The 16,344-nt window shown below is 44.9% G+C and overlaps 1 protein-coding gene across 3 annotated transcripts in view; it reads right to left on the minus strand.

Moving 5' to 3' along the window:
- The window catches only part of ttc28 (tetratricopeptide repeat domain 28), a 945,172-nt gene that overhangs the window by 629,043 nt on the left and 299,785 nt on the right, over positions 1–16,344 (minus strand). The window contains exon 1 of one of the 3 annotated variants that reach the window (XM_072248022.1): positions 1,906–2,328. The exons of the other annotated variants lie outside the window; for them this stretch is intronic. Within the exon in view, the coding sequence (XP_072104123.1) occupies positions 1,906–1,932 (27 nt within the window). The 5' untranslated portion in view covers positions 1,933–2,328. Of the gene's footprint in view, positions 1–1,905; positions 2,329–16,344 lie in introns of those variants that run through there. 3 annotated transcript variants of the gene reach the window in all.

Below are 16,344 nucleotides of genomic sequence, written 5' to 3' on the forward strand. Positions count from 1 at the left end.
AGGTTGTATGGAAGACCAGCAGTTGCCCATGCTGCAAGTCTCCCCACTCCACGACACCAATGTTGTCCAAGGGAAGGGCGTTAGGATTCATACAGCTTGGCACCAGTGTCGTCGCAGAGCAATGTGTGATTAAGTGCCTTGCTCAAGGACACAACACGTTGCCTCCGCTGGGGCTCAAACTCACGACCTTCAGGTCGCTAGTCCAATGCCTTAAGCACTCGGCCACGTGCTCACACACTTTAACAATATATTATAGACATACCGCACGGAAGAGGCCTTTCTGGCCATTCAAGCCGTGCTACCCAACAAAACTCAGATTTAATCCCAGTCTAATCAAAGGACAATTTACAATGACCCATTAACCTACCAACAGTTAGGTCTTTGGGCTGTGGAAGGAAACTGGAACACCCAGAGGAAACCTATGCGGTCACGGGGAGAATGCACGAACTCCTTGCATGCAGCAGCGGGAATTGAACCCAGTTTGCTAGTACTGTAAAGCATTGTGCTAACCGCGATGCTACTGTGCTGTAATACCAAATAGAAATTTTATGTGGTGGCACACACATTACTCATTGCTTTTGACAAACGATACACTCTACTAAACCACAGCTCAATAAACAAACACACACACACACACACACACACACACACACACACACACACACACACACACACACAAAAGAGAGAATTAAGACTTTCCAACTAAACCAGGAAATAATGGGTGTTTTCCAGTACCATTTTACTAATGTGCAATCACAATGTGCTTTTTTTTTCCACAATTAAACCTCCACAACTGAACACAAACACAAACTGTGCTCATAATGAAATAAACACTGTGGATTACCTAACATCTGTTTAACAATAGTTGGCAATTTTTGCTAGATTTCTAGCCCACAACAACGTCCAGAGCAAATTACTGCTAAAATTTAATCACACAATGAGTAAGGAGGGACATCTGACATTTCTTAGCGCGCCCCACCTTTCAATGACCTGCATCAGTGTTATTAAATATTTAAAGCACATCGTTAAAACCTAGTTTTTTTATATAATATAAAAATGTACTTTTGCTAACCCTAGCTTAAAAAATGTCATTACGCCCCCCAGTGGGACCCATGCATTATTCGCTATATATAATTTCTCAAGCAGTTGCTTGGTGCGAGATATTCCTGCATCCAATAGAGAATGCTGATTTTATGTTACTTCGTTTAAAAATAAAGGTTTTCATATAAAACTGTCACATGCAACTATTTCATCTGCACATCCTGCTTGCATGTCGCATCTACTTACAAAATCCAAAACTGAGAAGTGCTACGGTGCATAAAATGTTTGAAATTTTCAATAGACAACTGTATGAAACAAAAATTCTACTCGGAGTTCAGCAAGACTCGACACATTTCCAGCAACCCTCAAAACAACTCAAGAATGCAGCGTTCAATGCATTTACCCACCTATATGTGACCTTAATCAAATTCACATGCACTTTTATCCACGTGCAAAATGACATCCAGAATCATATACATAAATCATATCCTACAACAATTATTAGTCCAGTACCATCAACTGGCTGTGTGCTGTAGACTTGCAAATATTGATTTTGCACACATTCAATGTGTGAACAGGACTGCACAGTAAACACAATTAAACTGAGCCAATGCTATTGGGTTGCCTCCTATCTGGTTATTTTCGCAAAGAATAGCAAAATAATTAAAGGGGGGGGGAAAGTTTTCCGCAGCATTGGATCAGAAACGTGCAAATCGTTAACAGTGGTGTGTAATCATTAAATGCAAAAAGCAAGCACGATCCAAACAGCATCTTTGCTTTGGGACGAGTGACAGTCACTGTCACACGTCTCGGCAACTGGATTTTGGTAGGATTTCTCCCTCTCTCTCTCAAAGTCCCTCTCACCTTCTTCCGGGGCTGCCATTTCATCATATTTGTAAAGCAGAAGTGCAGAGAGCATCAAGAGGTTGACTGGGAACCTGGTGTAGATTTACAGCAGTAAGGGCACATACTGCCGGGCTGCCTCTCGCCTTCTCTCAGAAGAGCTGCATAATTCGGGAGCAAGAGGAAAAAGATCCCGAAAGCAGTAACATCCCGGGGAAAGAACCAGAAGAGAAGAAGAAGAAAAAAAAGTGCTTCAGCAGTTCCTCGTCCTCAGAGCAGAGCAGGGCCAAGGGTGACACATAATTCTGGCTGCACCTCACAACATCTGCATCTGGCCCCTTTCCCCCTCTCGTTTCCTTCTTTATCAGTGTTCTGTAGGTGACAGAGCTGTTGGGAAGCGGGGATGTTCCTGTGCCGTCGCTCCAGAAGCTCAGCTCCGTTGTGCTGGCGCTGAACGGACTGATTTTCTGGGGAAGCGCAGCCTCCACTGGCGGTTGGAGGGCGTGCAGCGCGGGGGACGCGCGACCCCGGCGGCCCGGCACCCGCCAGGCGCGCTCCCGCGCTCGCTCCACCACCCCCTCGCATTTCGCCAGTGCACGGACGGGGCGGCGGGAGCACCCGGGGGTGGGGGTCAAGGGGGAGAAATGCGGGAGATAGGGAAATGAGGTAATGAAGATAGGGGAGTGGATGGGGAGGTGGTGGAGGGGAGGGGTGGAGGAAGAGGGGATGGGTGGAGACGGGAGGGGAAGGGAAGAGGACGGGGAGCGGGTTGGGTGGAAGATGGAAGTGGAGGAGAGAGTAGAGAGGAGATGAAGAGGGGGGAGAGGGGAGGTAGAGGTAGTGGGGGAGGGTGGAGTGGGGAAGGGGGGTATAGTGGGCACAAGGAGGGAAAGAGCAGTGGGGGGGAAGGAGTGGGGAGAGAGGTGGGGGAAAGGAGGAGGGAGAGGACGGGATGAGGAGGCGTAATGATGTGGGGCGAGGTTGGGTAATGATGGGATGGGGAGGGCAGGGGTAGTGATTGGGAGAGGAGGGTAGAGACAGGGGGTTAGTGATGGGGAGAGGGGGTATACTAGAAGAGGGGATTAGTGATAGGGAAGAGGGAGTGACGGGGAGAGGGGGTTTAGTGATGGGGAGGGGGTGTCAAGTGACAGGGAGAGGGGTTTAGTGACGGGGAGAGGGGGTGTTAAGTGACGGGGAGAGGGTGTCAGTGATGGAGAGAGGGGGTGTTAAGTGACGGGGAGAGGGGGCGAGTGACGGGGAGAGGGTGTGATTGATGGTCAGAGGGTATTAGTGACGGGGAGAAGGGGGTTTAGTGAAGGGGAGAGGGTGTTAGTGACAGGGAGAGAGGGTGAGTGATGGGGAGAAGGGGTGTCATTGACGGGGAGAAGGGGTGTCATTGACGGGGAGAGGGGGTTAGTGACGGGGAGAGGGGTGTGAGTGACAGGGAGAGGGGTTTTAGTGACGGGAGGGGGTGTTAGTGACGAGGAGAGAGTGAGTGACGGGGAGAGGGGGTGAGTGACGGGAGAAGGGGGGTTACTGACAGGGATGGGGTTTAGTGATGGGGAGAGGGGGTTAGTGACAGGAGAGGGGGGTTACTGACAGGGAGAGGGGTTTACTGACGGGAGAGGGGTTAGTGACGGGGAGAGGGGTGTGAGTGACTTGGAGAGGGTGTTAGTGACGGGGAGAGGGTGTTAGTGATGGGGAGAGGGGTTTAGTGACGGGGAGAGGTGTTTTAGTGATGGAGAGAGGGGGGTTTAGTGATGGGGAGAGGGGGGGTTTAGTGATGGGGAGAGGGGGTCAGTGATGCGGGGGTTTAGTGATGGGGAGGGGGCTTACTGACAGGGAGGGGGGTTACTGACGGGGAGAGGGGTTTAGTGACTGGGAGCGGGGGGTTAGTGACGGGGAGAGGTGTCTTAGTGGCGCGGGTTTAGTGATGGGGCGATTTAGTGACGGGGAGAGGGTGAGTGATGGGGGTAAGTGACGGGGAGGGGGTGTCAGTGATGGGGAGGGGGAGTTCAGTGACGTGGGGGGTTTAGTGACTGGGAGGGGGGTGTTAAGTGACAGGGAGAGGGGGTCAGTGACGAGGAGAGGGTGTTAGTGACAGGGAGAGGGCTGAGTGACGGGGAGGCGGGGTGAGTGACGGGGCGAGGGGTTTAGTGACAGGGAGAGGGGGGTTTACTGACGGGGAGAGGGGGGTTAAGTGACGGGGAGAGGGGGTCAGTGACAGGGAGAGGGGGTCAGTGACGGGGAGGGGTTTAGTGACAGGGAGAGGGGGTTAGTGACGGGGAGAGGGGTTTAGTGATGGGGAGAGGAGGGATTAGTGACGGGGAGGGGAGGGGTAGTAATGAGGAAGAGGGGCAGTGACGGGGAGGGGGGTGAGTGACGGGGAGAGGGATTCAGTGATGTGGAGGGGCAGTGACGGGGAGAGGGATGTAGTGACGAGAGAGGTAGAGGTAGTGACGTGGAGGGTAGTGACAGGGTGGGGAGGGAACGTGTTGGGGTGGGGACAAGTATTGACGGGAGGGTAGTGAAGAGGGGAGGGTAGTGAGAGGGAGGGTTGTGACGGGGAGGGTAGTAATGTGAGGAGGAGGGATAGTGATGCGTAAATGGTAGGGGTGGGGTGGGTAATGAGGTGGGGGGAGGATAGTGACCGGGTGGGGAGGGGAGGCGTAGTGACGGGGCAGGGGTGGGTAGTGACGATAGAGGGGAGGCCTAGTGTCGGGGTAGTGGTAGTGACGGGGAGGGGGGTTAGTGACGGGGTGGGGGGAGGCATAGTGACAGGCGAATGATGGTGATGGGGTGGGGAGGGTAGTGACGGGGAGGGGTGGGTAGTGATGGAGGAGAGGAGGCGTAGTATCGTGGGAGTGATAGTGACGGGGAGGGGTAGTGATGAGAGGAGGAAGTGTAATGATTAGAGGAGGAAGGATAGTGACAGAGAGGAGGGATAGTGACAGAGAGGAGGGATAGTGACGGGGAGGAGGGGTTAGTGATGGGGCAGAGGGGGTAGTGATGGGGAGGAGGGGTAGTGATGAGAGGAGAAAGGATAGTGACGGAGAGGAGGGGTAGTGATGGGGAGGAGGGGTTAGTGATGGGGCGGAGGGTGTAGTGATGGGGAGGAGGGGTTAGTGACGGGGCGGAGGGGGTAGTGATGGGGAGGAGGGGTAGTGATGAGAGGAGAAAGGATAGTGATGGGGAGGAGGGGGTAGTGACGGGGAAGAGGGGATAGTGATGGGGAGGAGGGGGTAGTGATGGGGAGGAGGGGTAGTGAGAGGAGAAAGGATAGTGATGGAGAGGAGGGGTAGTGACGGGGAGGGGGGGTAGTGACGGGGAGGGGGGGTAGTGATGGGGAGGAGGGGGTAGTGACGGGGAGGAGGGGTAGTGATGGGATGGGGAAGGAGACAGTGAGAGGGGGGCAGTGACAGGGGAGATTGATTGGCAGGGGGAGGAGTAAGTGGTTTGGCTGAGTTTTATTGGATCAGGTAATCTATTACATTGAAGAGGTAAATTCATCTGGAAAAGGAAATGACTGAGACTGAGATGCTTACAACAGATAAACTACACAACTGACAAAGGCAAATGGATTTCTAAGAGTTGACAAAATCACTCTGGTCAAGACTTGCTGGAAACATGATGTGCCAAATGCCACCTTCTGGTCTCTTTCTGCAGTACAGGAATAGGTCAGTCAGTCCTTCCAGCCCAATACAAGCCATGCCACAGCCTCTTCCTGCAGCTCTCTCTTTCCCTCTTGCCTCCCTCATATCATACTCGGATCATACTTTTATGAGTCTCTGAGTACAGATGTTTCTCTTGAATTCACGACTGGATTTCTTGGCAAGTATTTAATAGTTGGAGCCCCAAGCATGAGAAATTTGTGTGATGTGCTCTGTAGGGCTTTGGTATTAAGAATATCATATTCTCTTTCCCTTCTCGTCCATGACCATCCAGTACACATTCGAATGGAGGCCGAGTTCCATGCCAAAGTCAACTTTTTCACTTAAGCAAACGAGGCAGTGGGTCTTATAAAGACAAAAAATCTGCTACCCAGCTGTCTTCCTGTACGGCACCTCTCTCCAGTAGAGGCTCATGGTGAGGCACTGGAACCACGAATCACTTCTCACATCTCGAATGCCACCTCTTGGTGATGGCAGGCATTGATGGTGAAATTTAGTTTCTCAAGATAAAGAAAGATTAGCCTTATTTGTCAGAGGAACATCACAACAGTGAAAGGTGGTGTTTATGTCAATGATACATAAGGTCCAAGACATGCTAGCAGCAGTCTGCAAGTATTGCCATGCTTCTGACACCAACATAGCATACCCACAACCTATCAATGGTATCTTTGGAATGTGGGAGGAAACTGGAACACCTGGAAATAGCCCACCCAATCACAGGGAGAGCAAACAAACTCCTTACAGGCAGCAGAGAGAATTAAACTCCAGTGTTGCTGTGCCAAACCCAACGCTGGATTCACCTTCATTTCAGCAGCATGTAAACTGAGGGGAAAGGTCAAGACTTCACAAGGTAAAGATCTGGTGTTCTCCCTGGCAGCAGTGACCTTTGCCTTTTCCCACCCTTTTGAGATTTGGACACAGAAGACAACTCAAGGCACTTGGATGATACCATCAATGATACCTCCGCAAAATCATCTAAATCCACTGGCAGGATAAGCAAAATAACCTCTGCCCTCTTCCAGGCTAATATCCCCAATGAGGTGTCATTACACTGAAGCAAATTATTCAAACACCCAACTCTAGGTTCATGAAATACAGACTCTGTTCTGTGAGAGGAACCATCACACTTAAGCACAACTTCTATCTCACTGTGATCAGACTTTTGAACAACACTTTCATATGCAAATAATGATTTTTTGATCTCCCAACCTACCTCACTTCCAGTAATTGACACCCCCCCATTCCTTCACCTTTCCCCATTCTTGTTTCTCTCTCACACCTCCTCAGCTGCCCATTACCTCCCTCCTGTGCTCCTCCCCTTCCCTTTCTTCCATCCTCTCCTATCAAATTTCCTCTTCTCCAGCCCTTTTACTTCTTTCACCAATCAACTTCCCAGCTCTTTACTTCACCCCCTCCTCATCTCCCAGTTTCGCCAATCACCTACCACCTTGTACTTCTTCCTCCACTTACCCCCCCAACCTTGTCTGACTTCCCCCCTCCATATCAGCCCTGATGAAGGGTCTCGACCCAAAACATCAACTGTTTACTCCCATCCATAGATGCTGCCTGACCTGCTAAGCTCCTCCAGCACATAGTGTGTATTGCTCTGGATTTCCAGCATCTGCAGTATCTCTTGACTCTATTTTGCATTCTGCTTTTCTTTTTATTACCTCAACGCAAATAGAAGCATTTCCATATCATGGTAGAAGTGACAATAATAAATTAGCACCATTGATGTATTCGATACTCAACTAACCAGCATATAAGCAACAAATCTTGGTAGGAGCAAGCATCTAAATACTGTTCAGATGACAAATATTTGGCTGAATGCATAGAAAGCAGAGGAGAATATGTAAATCAGCCCACACAAAATGCTGGAGGAACTCAGCAGGTCAGGCAACGTCCACGGAAATGAATAAACAGTCGACGTTCCGGGCTGAGACCCTTCTTTGGGACAGGGAAGGAAGGGGAAAGACACCAGAAATAAAAAGGGGGGGGTGCAAAGGGGAAGGAGGCTAGCTGGAAGGTGATAGGTGAAGCCAGGGGCATGGGAAAGGTAAAGGGCTGAAGAAGAAAGAATCTGATTCAAGAGGAGAGTGGACCATAGGAGAAAGGGAAGGATGAGGGTTTGCAAGAGAAAGTGATAGGTGAAATATGGTAAGAGGCCACAGTGGAGAATTGATGAAGATAGGAGAAGGAGGAATTTATTTTTACCGGAAAGAATTTATTTTGACATCAAGTTGGAGGCTACCTAGACGGAATATAACGTGTTGTTCCTCCACCTTGAGAGTGGCCCATCTTGGCGCAAGTGGTGGCCATGGACCAACATGATGGAACAGGGATATGTAAATACCATTAATCCACTGCAGTGAGAAGAACAATATGTAGAACTTAAACACTGGCAAAAGTTTGTTGTTCTAAACTACCCTCTTCAGTGAAATAAAATATAATTCCTGAAGTGAGTCAAGTATTTAAATTACTTTTTAAATTTAATTTAATTTTTAAATACATCCTTTCAGTATGAATTGACAATAATCCACACAGCTGTGGTCTTGATCCATTGTATAAATTTAGTGGTGTACAGAAGATAATTATTCCCGATTATTCTCTGACAATGAATTTGTGATATTTGTAGTTCCAATCCATACAGAATTTTAAACAAACATCCTCATTACAACCCACTCAACTGACATAATTTTGATCTCAATAGCAATTCAAGTGCTGGTATGGTTATTGAGTGAACTCAAAATTAAAACTGTTTGAATCCAATATCAAAGACAGCTACTGTTTTAGCAACAAAAAAAATGGCAAACTCTTTTTTTCTTGATCTTTGTCATATAAGTAATTTTAGAGTATATTCATTTCTACCAGTCAAACATTTATTTATTGAGACATAGCCCTTCTAGCCGTGCCGCCCAGATGTAATCACAGGACAATTTACAATGATCAATTAACCTACCAATCACTAGGTCCTTGGACTGTGGGAAGAAACCAGAGCACCCGGAGAAAAACCACCTTGGAGAGTTTAATGGAAAAAAATGTCAGATTATCACAAGCTACTCAGTGAATGGTATTCTGTCCAAGCTGCTTCAATGTTGAGGGTTAAACTCAGGCTGAGTGCACAGCATCAATAATGAACATAATCAGACACAGTGATACGATAACCTCAATTTTGATCCATCAGGTAACCATCAGTGAAAGAAAATTTATTGGACCGTTGCACAGCAACTTTTAGAGTGGTAAAGAGTGATTGACATCCCAGAAAAGGATATCAGAGTCACTATATTCTCACCTGATGAAGGCTCTTGGTTTGAAACGCCGACTGTTTATTCCCATCTATAGATCCTAGCCTGTTGAGCGCCTTCAGAACATTGTGTGTGTTGCTCTAGATTTCCAGTATCTGTAGTCCCTCTTGTGTCTCACTATATTCCATGTGGCTCATAATGCCCCAAGGTTTTGACAAAATTAACAACTGAGAGATATTTGTTTGCTCTGCAAAATAATGGTAGTTACCTATTACTTCAAAAAGCAAATAGAAAATATTAACAAATATCTACTCAAAAATAAACCTTTTGGTTTAAAACTTTGGTGTCACCAACAATGAGTAGACTTTCCTTTGTAATGTCATATCTAGATGGCATAAACTTTCAAACCCAAAGCCACATTTGACCTAGCACTGATCTCACCATTGTTCAAGGAGAAGGCCACTATCCACTACTGTCATCTCTGAACGTCTAAAGAAGGCTTCACTACATCATCTGATTTAAAAAGATGAAACCTTCCCAACATGCTAGAACTTTAATTATAAGGATGCTTTGAAACATATAGGTATTCTGCCAAGAAGATGAATGAGGGCATATTATACAAGCCATTACACTTCTCCTGCCAGGCAACTCCTTGGGGGCACGTGGTTTTCAGTCCAATGTCCATGACACCCAAGGGGCTGGTGAGATGATCCTTGATGATCAAGAAGTTATTCAATTTAGATACGTTATGCATCATGTTCACTGTCATAGCAATTTTATATGTTGTCTGCATTTCTTGATTTATTACCATTAATGTTGCTTTATATTAACAGAATGCATTATTTCCCTTTGGCTAACTGATTGCAGAAAGCTGGGATAGAGGATCTCCAAACTCATTATATTTTATGTATTTGCTGCTGAATATATTAACTTGAAGACATGCTATTTGTTGCCTTGAACAGTAATAAAAATTGTTTCTGCTAATATTGCATGCTTCGGCATTGCACTGCTAGCAGAAGAATTCAGGAAAGAGAAACCTGAGAATTGGTTACTGTTTTTTGAGTCTCTGGAGAAAATTTCGATTACTGATTTTAGAGTCTCTGGACAAAATTTTTAAATGGCTTTTGACTCAATGACCATAACCAGTGCATCAAGCAAAATTAGGATTCAGTATCACCTCCAGTGCAGTTGCTTTCTTTTATGAGGAAACAAACCCACTTTTATTAAACTGTGACTCATAAATATGTAAACTCAATACAGGATTCTGTTAAGCAATATTGTGCATACAACTTACACTGACATTTAAACGCAATGTGTATACGTAAGATAATGTCAAACAGATGGACGCATAAAAATCAAAACTGATCCAAAAAAATAAGAACACTCCCAAGTTGAACACCATCTTTTCACTCACTGTTTTGGCAAATATGTTATGAGGGATGTAGAGCTGGAAAACAGAAATGCTAGGATGTAAAGGGTTCAAATAGTGCCCTCTACTTGCTAGTATATATGTTTCCCAGCTGTTCATCCCTCCATCGTTTGGTCTTACTGCTCCAATGCTGTCCACTCCGCTTGCTGCCAAACGCCCATAATGAAATTTGTTGTCACTTTGCCAACAGTGATTCGTACCATTTTTGCATTTACCTCCACATCCTCTCATAATTGTAACTACTTCTCATAAGGATAAAGATTTCTACATCTCCAAGGCTTAGAAAATTGTATGTATCAAGAAAGAGGATTCTGTGGAGATACTGACACACCTTAATTAATTCATTCATTCATTGAGATACAGTGTGGAATAGTCTGTTCCAGCCCTTCGAACCACACCATCCAGCAAACCCCCTAGTTAATCCTAGCCTAATCACGGGTCAATTTACAATGAGCAATTAACTTACCAACCGGTACGTCTTTGGACTGTGGGAGGAAACACACACGGTCACGGGGAGAATGTACAAACTCTTTACAGGGAGCGGTGGGAATTGAACCCAGGTCACTGGTTCTGCAAAGCAATGTGCTAACCACTATGCTACCACACTGCCCACGGTAGTGTAGTGGTTAGCACAAATCCTCAGCATCTAATGAAATCTATCACAGGATGTTATGAGAAGCAAGGGAAGGGATTGCTGGAGTTCTGAAAGAGATTTTTGCATCACCTTCAGCTACAAGACTGAAGTTCCCATATACAATACAAGAAGGGCAGTAGTGATAAACTAGGAGACTACAGTCCCAATCAGTAATTGGGAAACTACTGAAGAACATTAGAGTCATCCAGTCTATGCCGAACCATTTAAGCAGCCTACTCCCACTGGGACCGTAGCTCTCAATACCTCTACCATCCATGTACCTATCCAAACTTTTCTCAAGCGTTGAAATCGAGTTTGCATGCATCACTTGTGCTGGCAGTTCGTTCCACACTCTCATGACCCTCTGAGTGAAGAAGCTCCCCCTCATGTTCCCCTTAAACCTTTCACCTTTCACCCTTAACCCAAGACCTCTGGTTGTGGTCCCACTCAACCTCACTGGGGAAAGCCTGCTTATATCTATTTGTATGCCTCAATCAAATCTCCCCTCAATTTTCTATGCTCCAAGGAATAATGTCTTCACCTATTTGAAGTTCGTGGAAAGGAAAAGATCACTTGGAAATTTAGAGACTGATTAGAGTGTGAAAGGCATGTTCCTGTGTTGGACAACTCTGTGTAGCAGTTTGTAAAGTTCATGATAAAAGGCTCCTTCCACATTGACTTAAGTCATCCAGGGCAGAAACAAACATTTCCCTTACGTCATGCCCAGGAAGATGAAGAAAGCCACAATAAACAGCAATATAATCTCACGTAGAAAGCATGCAATGAAAGAGAAGGGAATTGTCTTCAGGATCCAAATGACCAGACAACTAACAGCATGCATTGTTTGTCTCAGACGGCCCTCTGTAGGGACCAAACGTCCAAAATAAAGATCCAGTAATAAGACTGAGAAAGTGTAGTTGAGAATTAATGAACCTCGATGGCGACAGATTTCTATATTATGCAAAGGGGAACATGGCAAAGACAGTTACATGGAGTGTAGTCATAGAGCAGCTCCAAGGATTTAATGACCTTCAATTATTTCAGTATCCAAACCTTTGCTGGCCATGTTAAACTGGGAACTCAAAAAATCTCTGGTATAAAGTATCGGATTCACTCGTCCCCAGTACATAAGACCACAAGACCTAGGAGCAGAATTAGGCCATTTGGCCAATCAAGCCTGCTCCACCATTCCATTATGGCTGATTTATTATCCCTCTCAACCCCACGCTCTTGCCTTCTAACCTTTGGATGTCCTTACTATCAACCTTCACTTTATATCAACATCTCTTTCTATCATGTACATGTGCTCAACCACTGAGCACATCTACATGAAACACTGTCGCAGGACAGTAGAATCCATTATCAGGGACTCCAACCACCCAGGACATGCTTTCTGCTCACTGCTTCCATCAGGTAGAAGGTACAGGAGCCTCAGGACTCACACCACCAGGTTCAAGAACAGCTACTACTTCCTCAGCCATCAGACTCTTGAACCACAGGGTATAGCTTCACTCAACTTCACTTGCCCCATCGTTGAAATGTTCCCACAACCAATAGACTCACCTTCAAGGACTCTTCATCTCATGTTCTCCATATTTATTGCTTATTTATTTACCTACTATTATTGTTTCTTCTATTGCATTTGCAGAGTCTTCTGTCATCTGCACTTTGGTTGAATGCCCCACTAGGGAGGTCTTTCATTAATGCTGTTACAGTTATAATTCTATAGATTTGTCAAGAAAATGAATCTCAGGGTTGTGTATGGTGACACATATGTACTTTGATAATAAATCTAATTTGTACTTTGAACTTGGAAAAAAGTATTTAATTGAGGAATGTGTAACCATTAATGGAGCACTGGAAACAAAAAAACCTGATGAACGTTCAAAGGAAGACAACTTCATTGTCAGTTTTATATTTCCCTACAATATTTCTCTAATTGTGAGCAGATACATTCCCGATCTCCTAGAATTTCAAACAAAATCTTTTTCTGTATCATTCCACAAGTGTGTAAAAGCCAAGGAATTACAAAAGGGGATTTTTCTGGCAAAGGCTCGGGTGCTTAACTGTGTCTTAAATTCAAAATCTTTCAGCTTAGAGTGGAGAGGTTTATACCTTTGTTGCTAACTCAGTCTGTCCTCAGAATCAGAACTATTATCACTGTATGATGTGAAACTTGTTGTTTTTTGGCAGCGATAGAATGTGAGGACATAAAATTACAACAGATTACAAAATAAATAAATGTTACAAATAAAAAGAACAATCAGATAGTGCTCAGAAATCTGATGGAGGACAGGTGAAGAAGCTGTTCCTTAAAATATTGTGCATAGCTCTTAAGGCCCTTAATACTTCTTCTTTGATGGTAGTAGTGAGATGAGGGCAGGTCCTGGATGGTGAGGGTCCTCAATAAAGGGTGCCTTGAGGCTGAGGCTGCGGGCCTGCTCCCGGCTTCATGTCTATGGACTCACTTTCATTCTGAATGCTGTTTGCTTGCTTTTATTGTTTGCACAATTTGTTTTTTTTTCTCTCTCTCTGCATATTGGGTATTTGTTTTTTTTAATGGAACCTCTGGGTTTCTCGTTTTGTGGCTGCCTGTAAGGAGACAAATCTCAAGATTGTATAATGTATTCATACTTGGATAATAAATTGAACTTTGAACTTCTTGAAGATATCCCCTATGCCTGTGATGGAGCTGGCTGAAGCTGAACCCCTCTGCCGCTTCTTGCAATCCTGTGCACTGAAGTGATGCATCCAAACAGAATGCCCTCTGCCGTACGCCTATAGAAATTTGCAAGAGTCTTTGGTGACATATTAAACTTACTCAAACTCCTAGTGAAGTGGAGTCTTTGTAATTGCATCAATGCGTAGGGCTCTGGATGGATCCCCAGAGATGTCGGCACCCAGAAACTTAAAGCTGCCCTCCTTTTCCACCAATGGTCCCTCCATGAGGACTGTGGTGTGTCCTCCCAACTTCCTCTTCTTGACATCCACAATCAATTTCTTGGTCTTGCTGATGTTGAGTGCAAGGTTGTTTTTCTCCAATACATGTAAAGACAACCAGCCGATCAGTCCTGTATGCCTCCTCGTCACCAACTGAGATTTTACCCAGAACAATGGTGTCATCTGCAAATTCGTAGGTGGCATTTGCGCTGTGCTTAGCTGTGGCTACAGTCATTTAGAGAGAGTGGAGCTGTGGGCTGAGCACATATCCTTGTGTGTGTGATGATTGTCGGCAAGGAGATGTTACCATGGTCCACACTGACTGGTGAGGAAGTCAGGGATCCAGCTGCAGACGGAGATACAGAGGTCCAGGTTTATAAGCATGGTGAATAATACTGAGGGGATGATGGTATTGAATGTTTTCCTATAAATGATAAACAGCAGCCTGACCATTTGTTTTGGTGTTGTAAGGGTGCTCCTAGGCAGAGTGGAGAACCAGAGAGATTGCATCCACTGTAGATGTGTCACACAGGTAAGCAAATTCCAGTGGACCTAGGTCTTTGCTCAATTCTAACTGTAACCAACCTCTTGAAGCACTACATCACAGTAGATGTGACTGCGACTGGTTAGTAATCGTTGAGGCAGCTCATGCTGATCTTACAGAGCACTGGTATGATTGCTGTCATTTTGAAGCAAGTGGGAACCTCTGAAAAGTTGAAGATATCTTTAAATGCTCCAGCCATTGGTCGGTACTGGTTTTCAGTACCCAGCCAGGTACACCATCAGGTCTGAAACTTTTCCACGGCTCACTCTCTTGAAGGATATTCTGACGTCAGCCTCCAAGACAGAGATCACAGGGTCACCAGATGCTGTGTCTCCTACAGACCACAGAAACATCTGAAGTACATTCCTATCCGGCTACTCAAAGAAACTTAATAGTGTACTTCTGTATAATTCTTTCTTCTTGTTATTTTAACAAAGACTTTGCTCACTTAAAAATAGATCAATATCTCAGCCTGTGTATGGAGGAAACAAAATGTCTTTCTGACAATATCACTATTGGTAATTGTCAGACAGAGACAGATTACAGAAATCTTAAAGCATTTTATTCTCAAGTTTCAGCTTACAAACCATGAAAAACTTGGCTCTAAATACAAAAAAATACAATTTCACATTCCAAACCAGACTGCATTTAATGTCCATTAGTACTGCTTGAACATATCAGCCTCAACACAATTAACCTAATACCTTTGAGTCAGAGAACACAGCACTGCTGATCTAAGCCAATACCCTCAAAAGGTTGTAAAATTCAGCCATACTGTTGTATGCTTCATGATTTAGTTGGTATTATCTGCCTTCCAAAAATATATATTTACAGTAAGTATGATTAAGCATATCCCTTAAAGTTCAGAGTGCATTTAATTGTTGTCTTCTTGTGACTGGGAAATGTAATTATGACAAAGGGATCTTTGCAACACAGTCCCACATTTGTATAGTTCTGAACAGGATGTCACACACCATTAGACTTACAAGATAGTGCAAGGCTTCTAAGAAAACAGAGCCAAAGAGTTTGCTGTCTAGTTGCAAAGTGCTTTCTGGTTGAATAATTTAGACCTGGCGCCTACTACTTATCTACAGTCATGGCACCATATGCAGGCAAGAAAATAACATAGAATGACAATCAACAGTCAGATGGTGTGTTTTCTACTAATTTCCATCTAACAGGTGCTTTGCAAAAACAAATAAAAATGTTAAGTTGTCTTAGTACAAGCCTACTAAAGTTAATCCAGTGGAAGTATTGCATCTCCTCCACTTCCCACCAAGCTCGCCTCCCACCATCCCCCACCTCACCCTTACCCCATGCATCATTATAACACCTTGGTGAATAGTATTCTAATGATTGGAAGTTTATTCAAATCCAGCCACGTGATGATTCTCAGCAAACTTATAAAACTATTCCAGTTGCCTCCCATGAAGAAGCATTCCACAAGGAGTCAATCTGAATCATCCAAAATCAAAGCATGAGGTACCATTCATATGGGAGGTACTCCAGTACTTGGAGACAATTTCCTTCAACATGATGAGCATTGATACAATAAGTACTGGAGGTACTAGGATTGGTAGGGGAAACAGCATCCATAAAATTTCAAAAAAATAATTTCCTATAGTTAGCCCTTGTACATGACTACTACTACTTCTTCTTCTTCCTTGTCCTCTCCCTCTTCCTCCTCTTATGCAAATGGTGGCTCGCACCTATCAGGAAAGCGTAATACCGCCCCTTGCTGTAATGGAGTATGACACGAGTCTTGACAGGGAACAGAACCTGCCTCCCAAACCTGTCTTAATTAAAAAGTTCACCAGGGCCCTACATGACTTAACCGTCTCCGTCTCAGGTGCCAGAATATCTTGCAACCTAGGCACCCCAGATCTATCCAATAATTGCCTAAACAGCTTCCTACGTTCCAACGAATATCTGCGGCACACCAAGATATTGCAACTGACTTGGAAAATTCAAAGACCTAAAAATAATGTTATTGGGAG

The sequence above is a fragment of the Mobula birostris genome, chromosome 31 (assembly GCF_030028105.1).
Source record: "Mobula birostris isolate sMobBir1 chromosome 31, sMobBir1.hap1, whole genome shotgun sequence".
Taxonomy (NCBI): Eukaryota; Metazoa; Chordata; class Chondrichthyes; order Myliobatiformes; family Myliobatidae; genus Mobula; species Mobula birostris.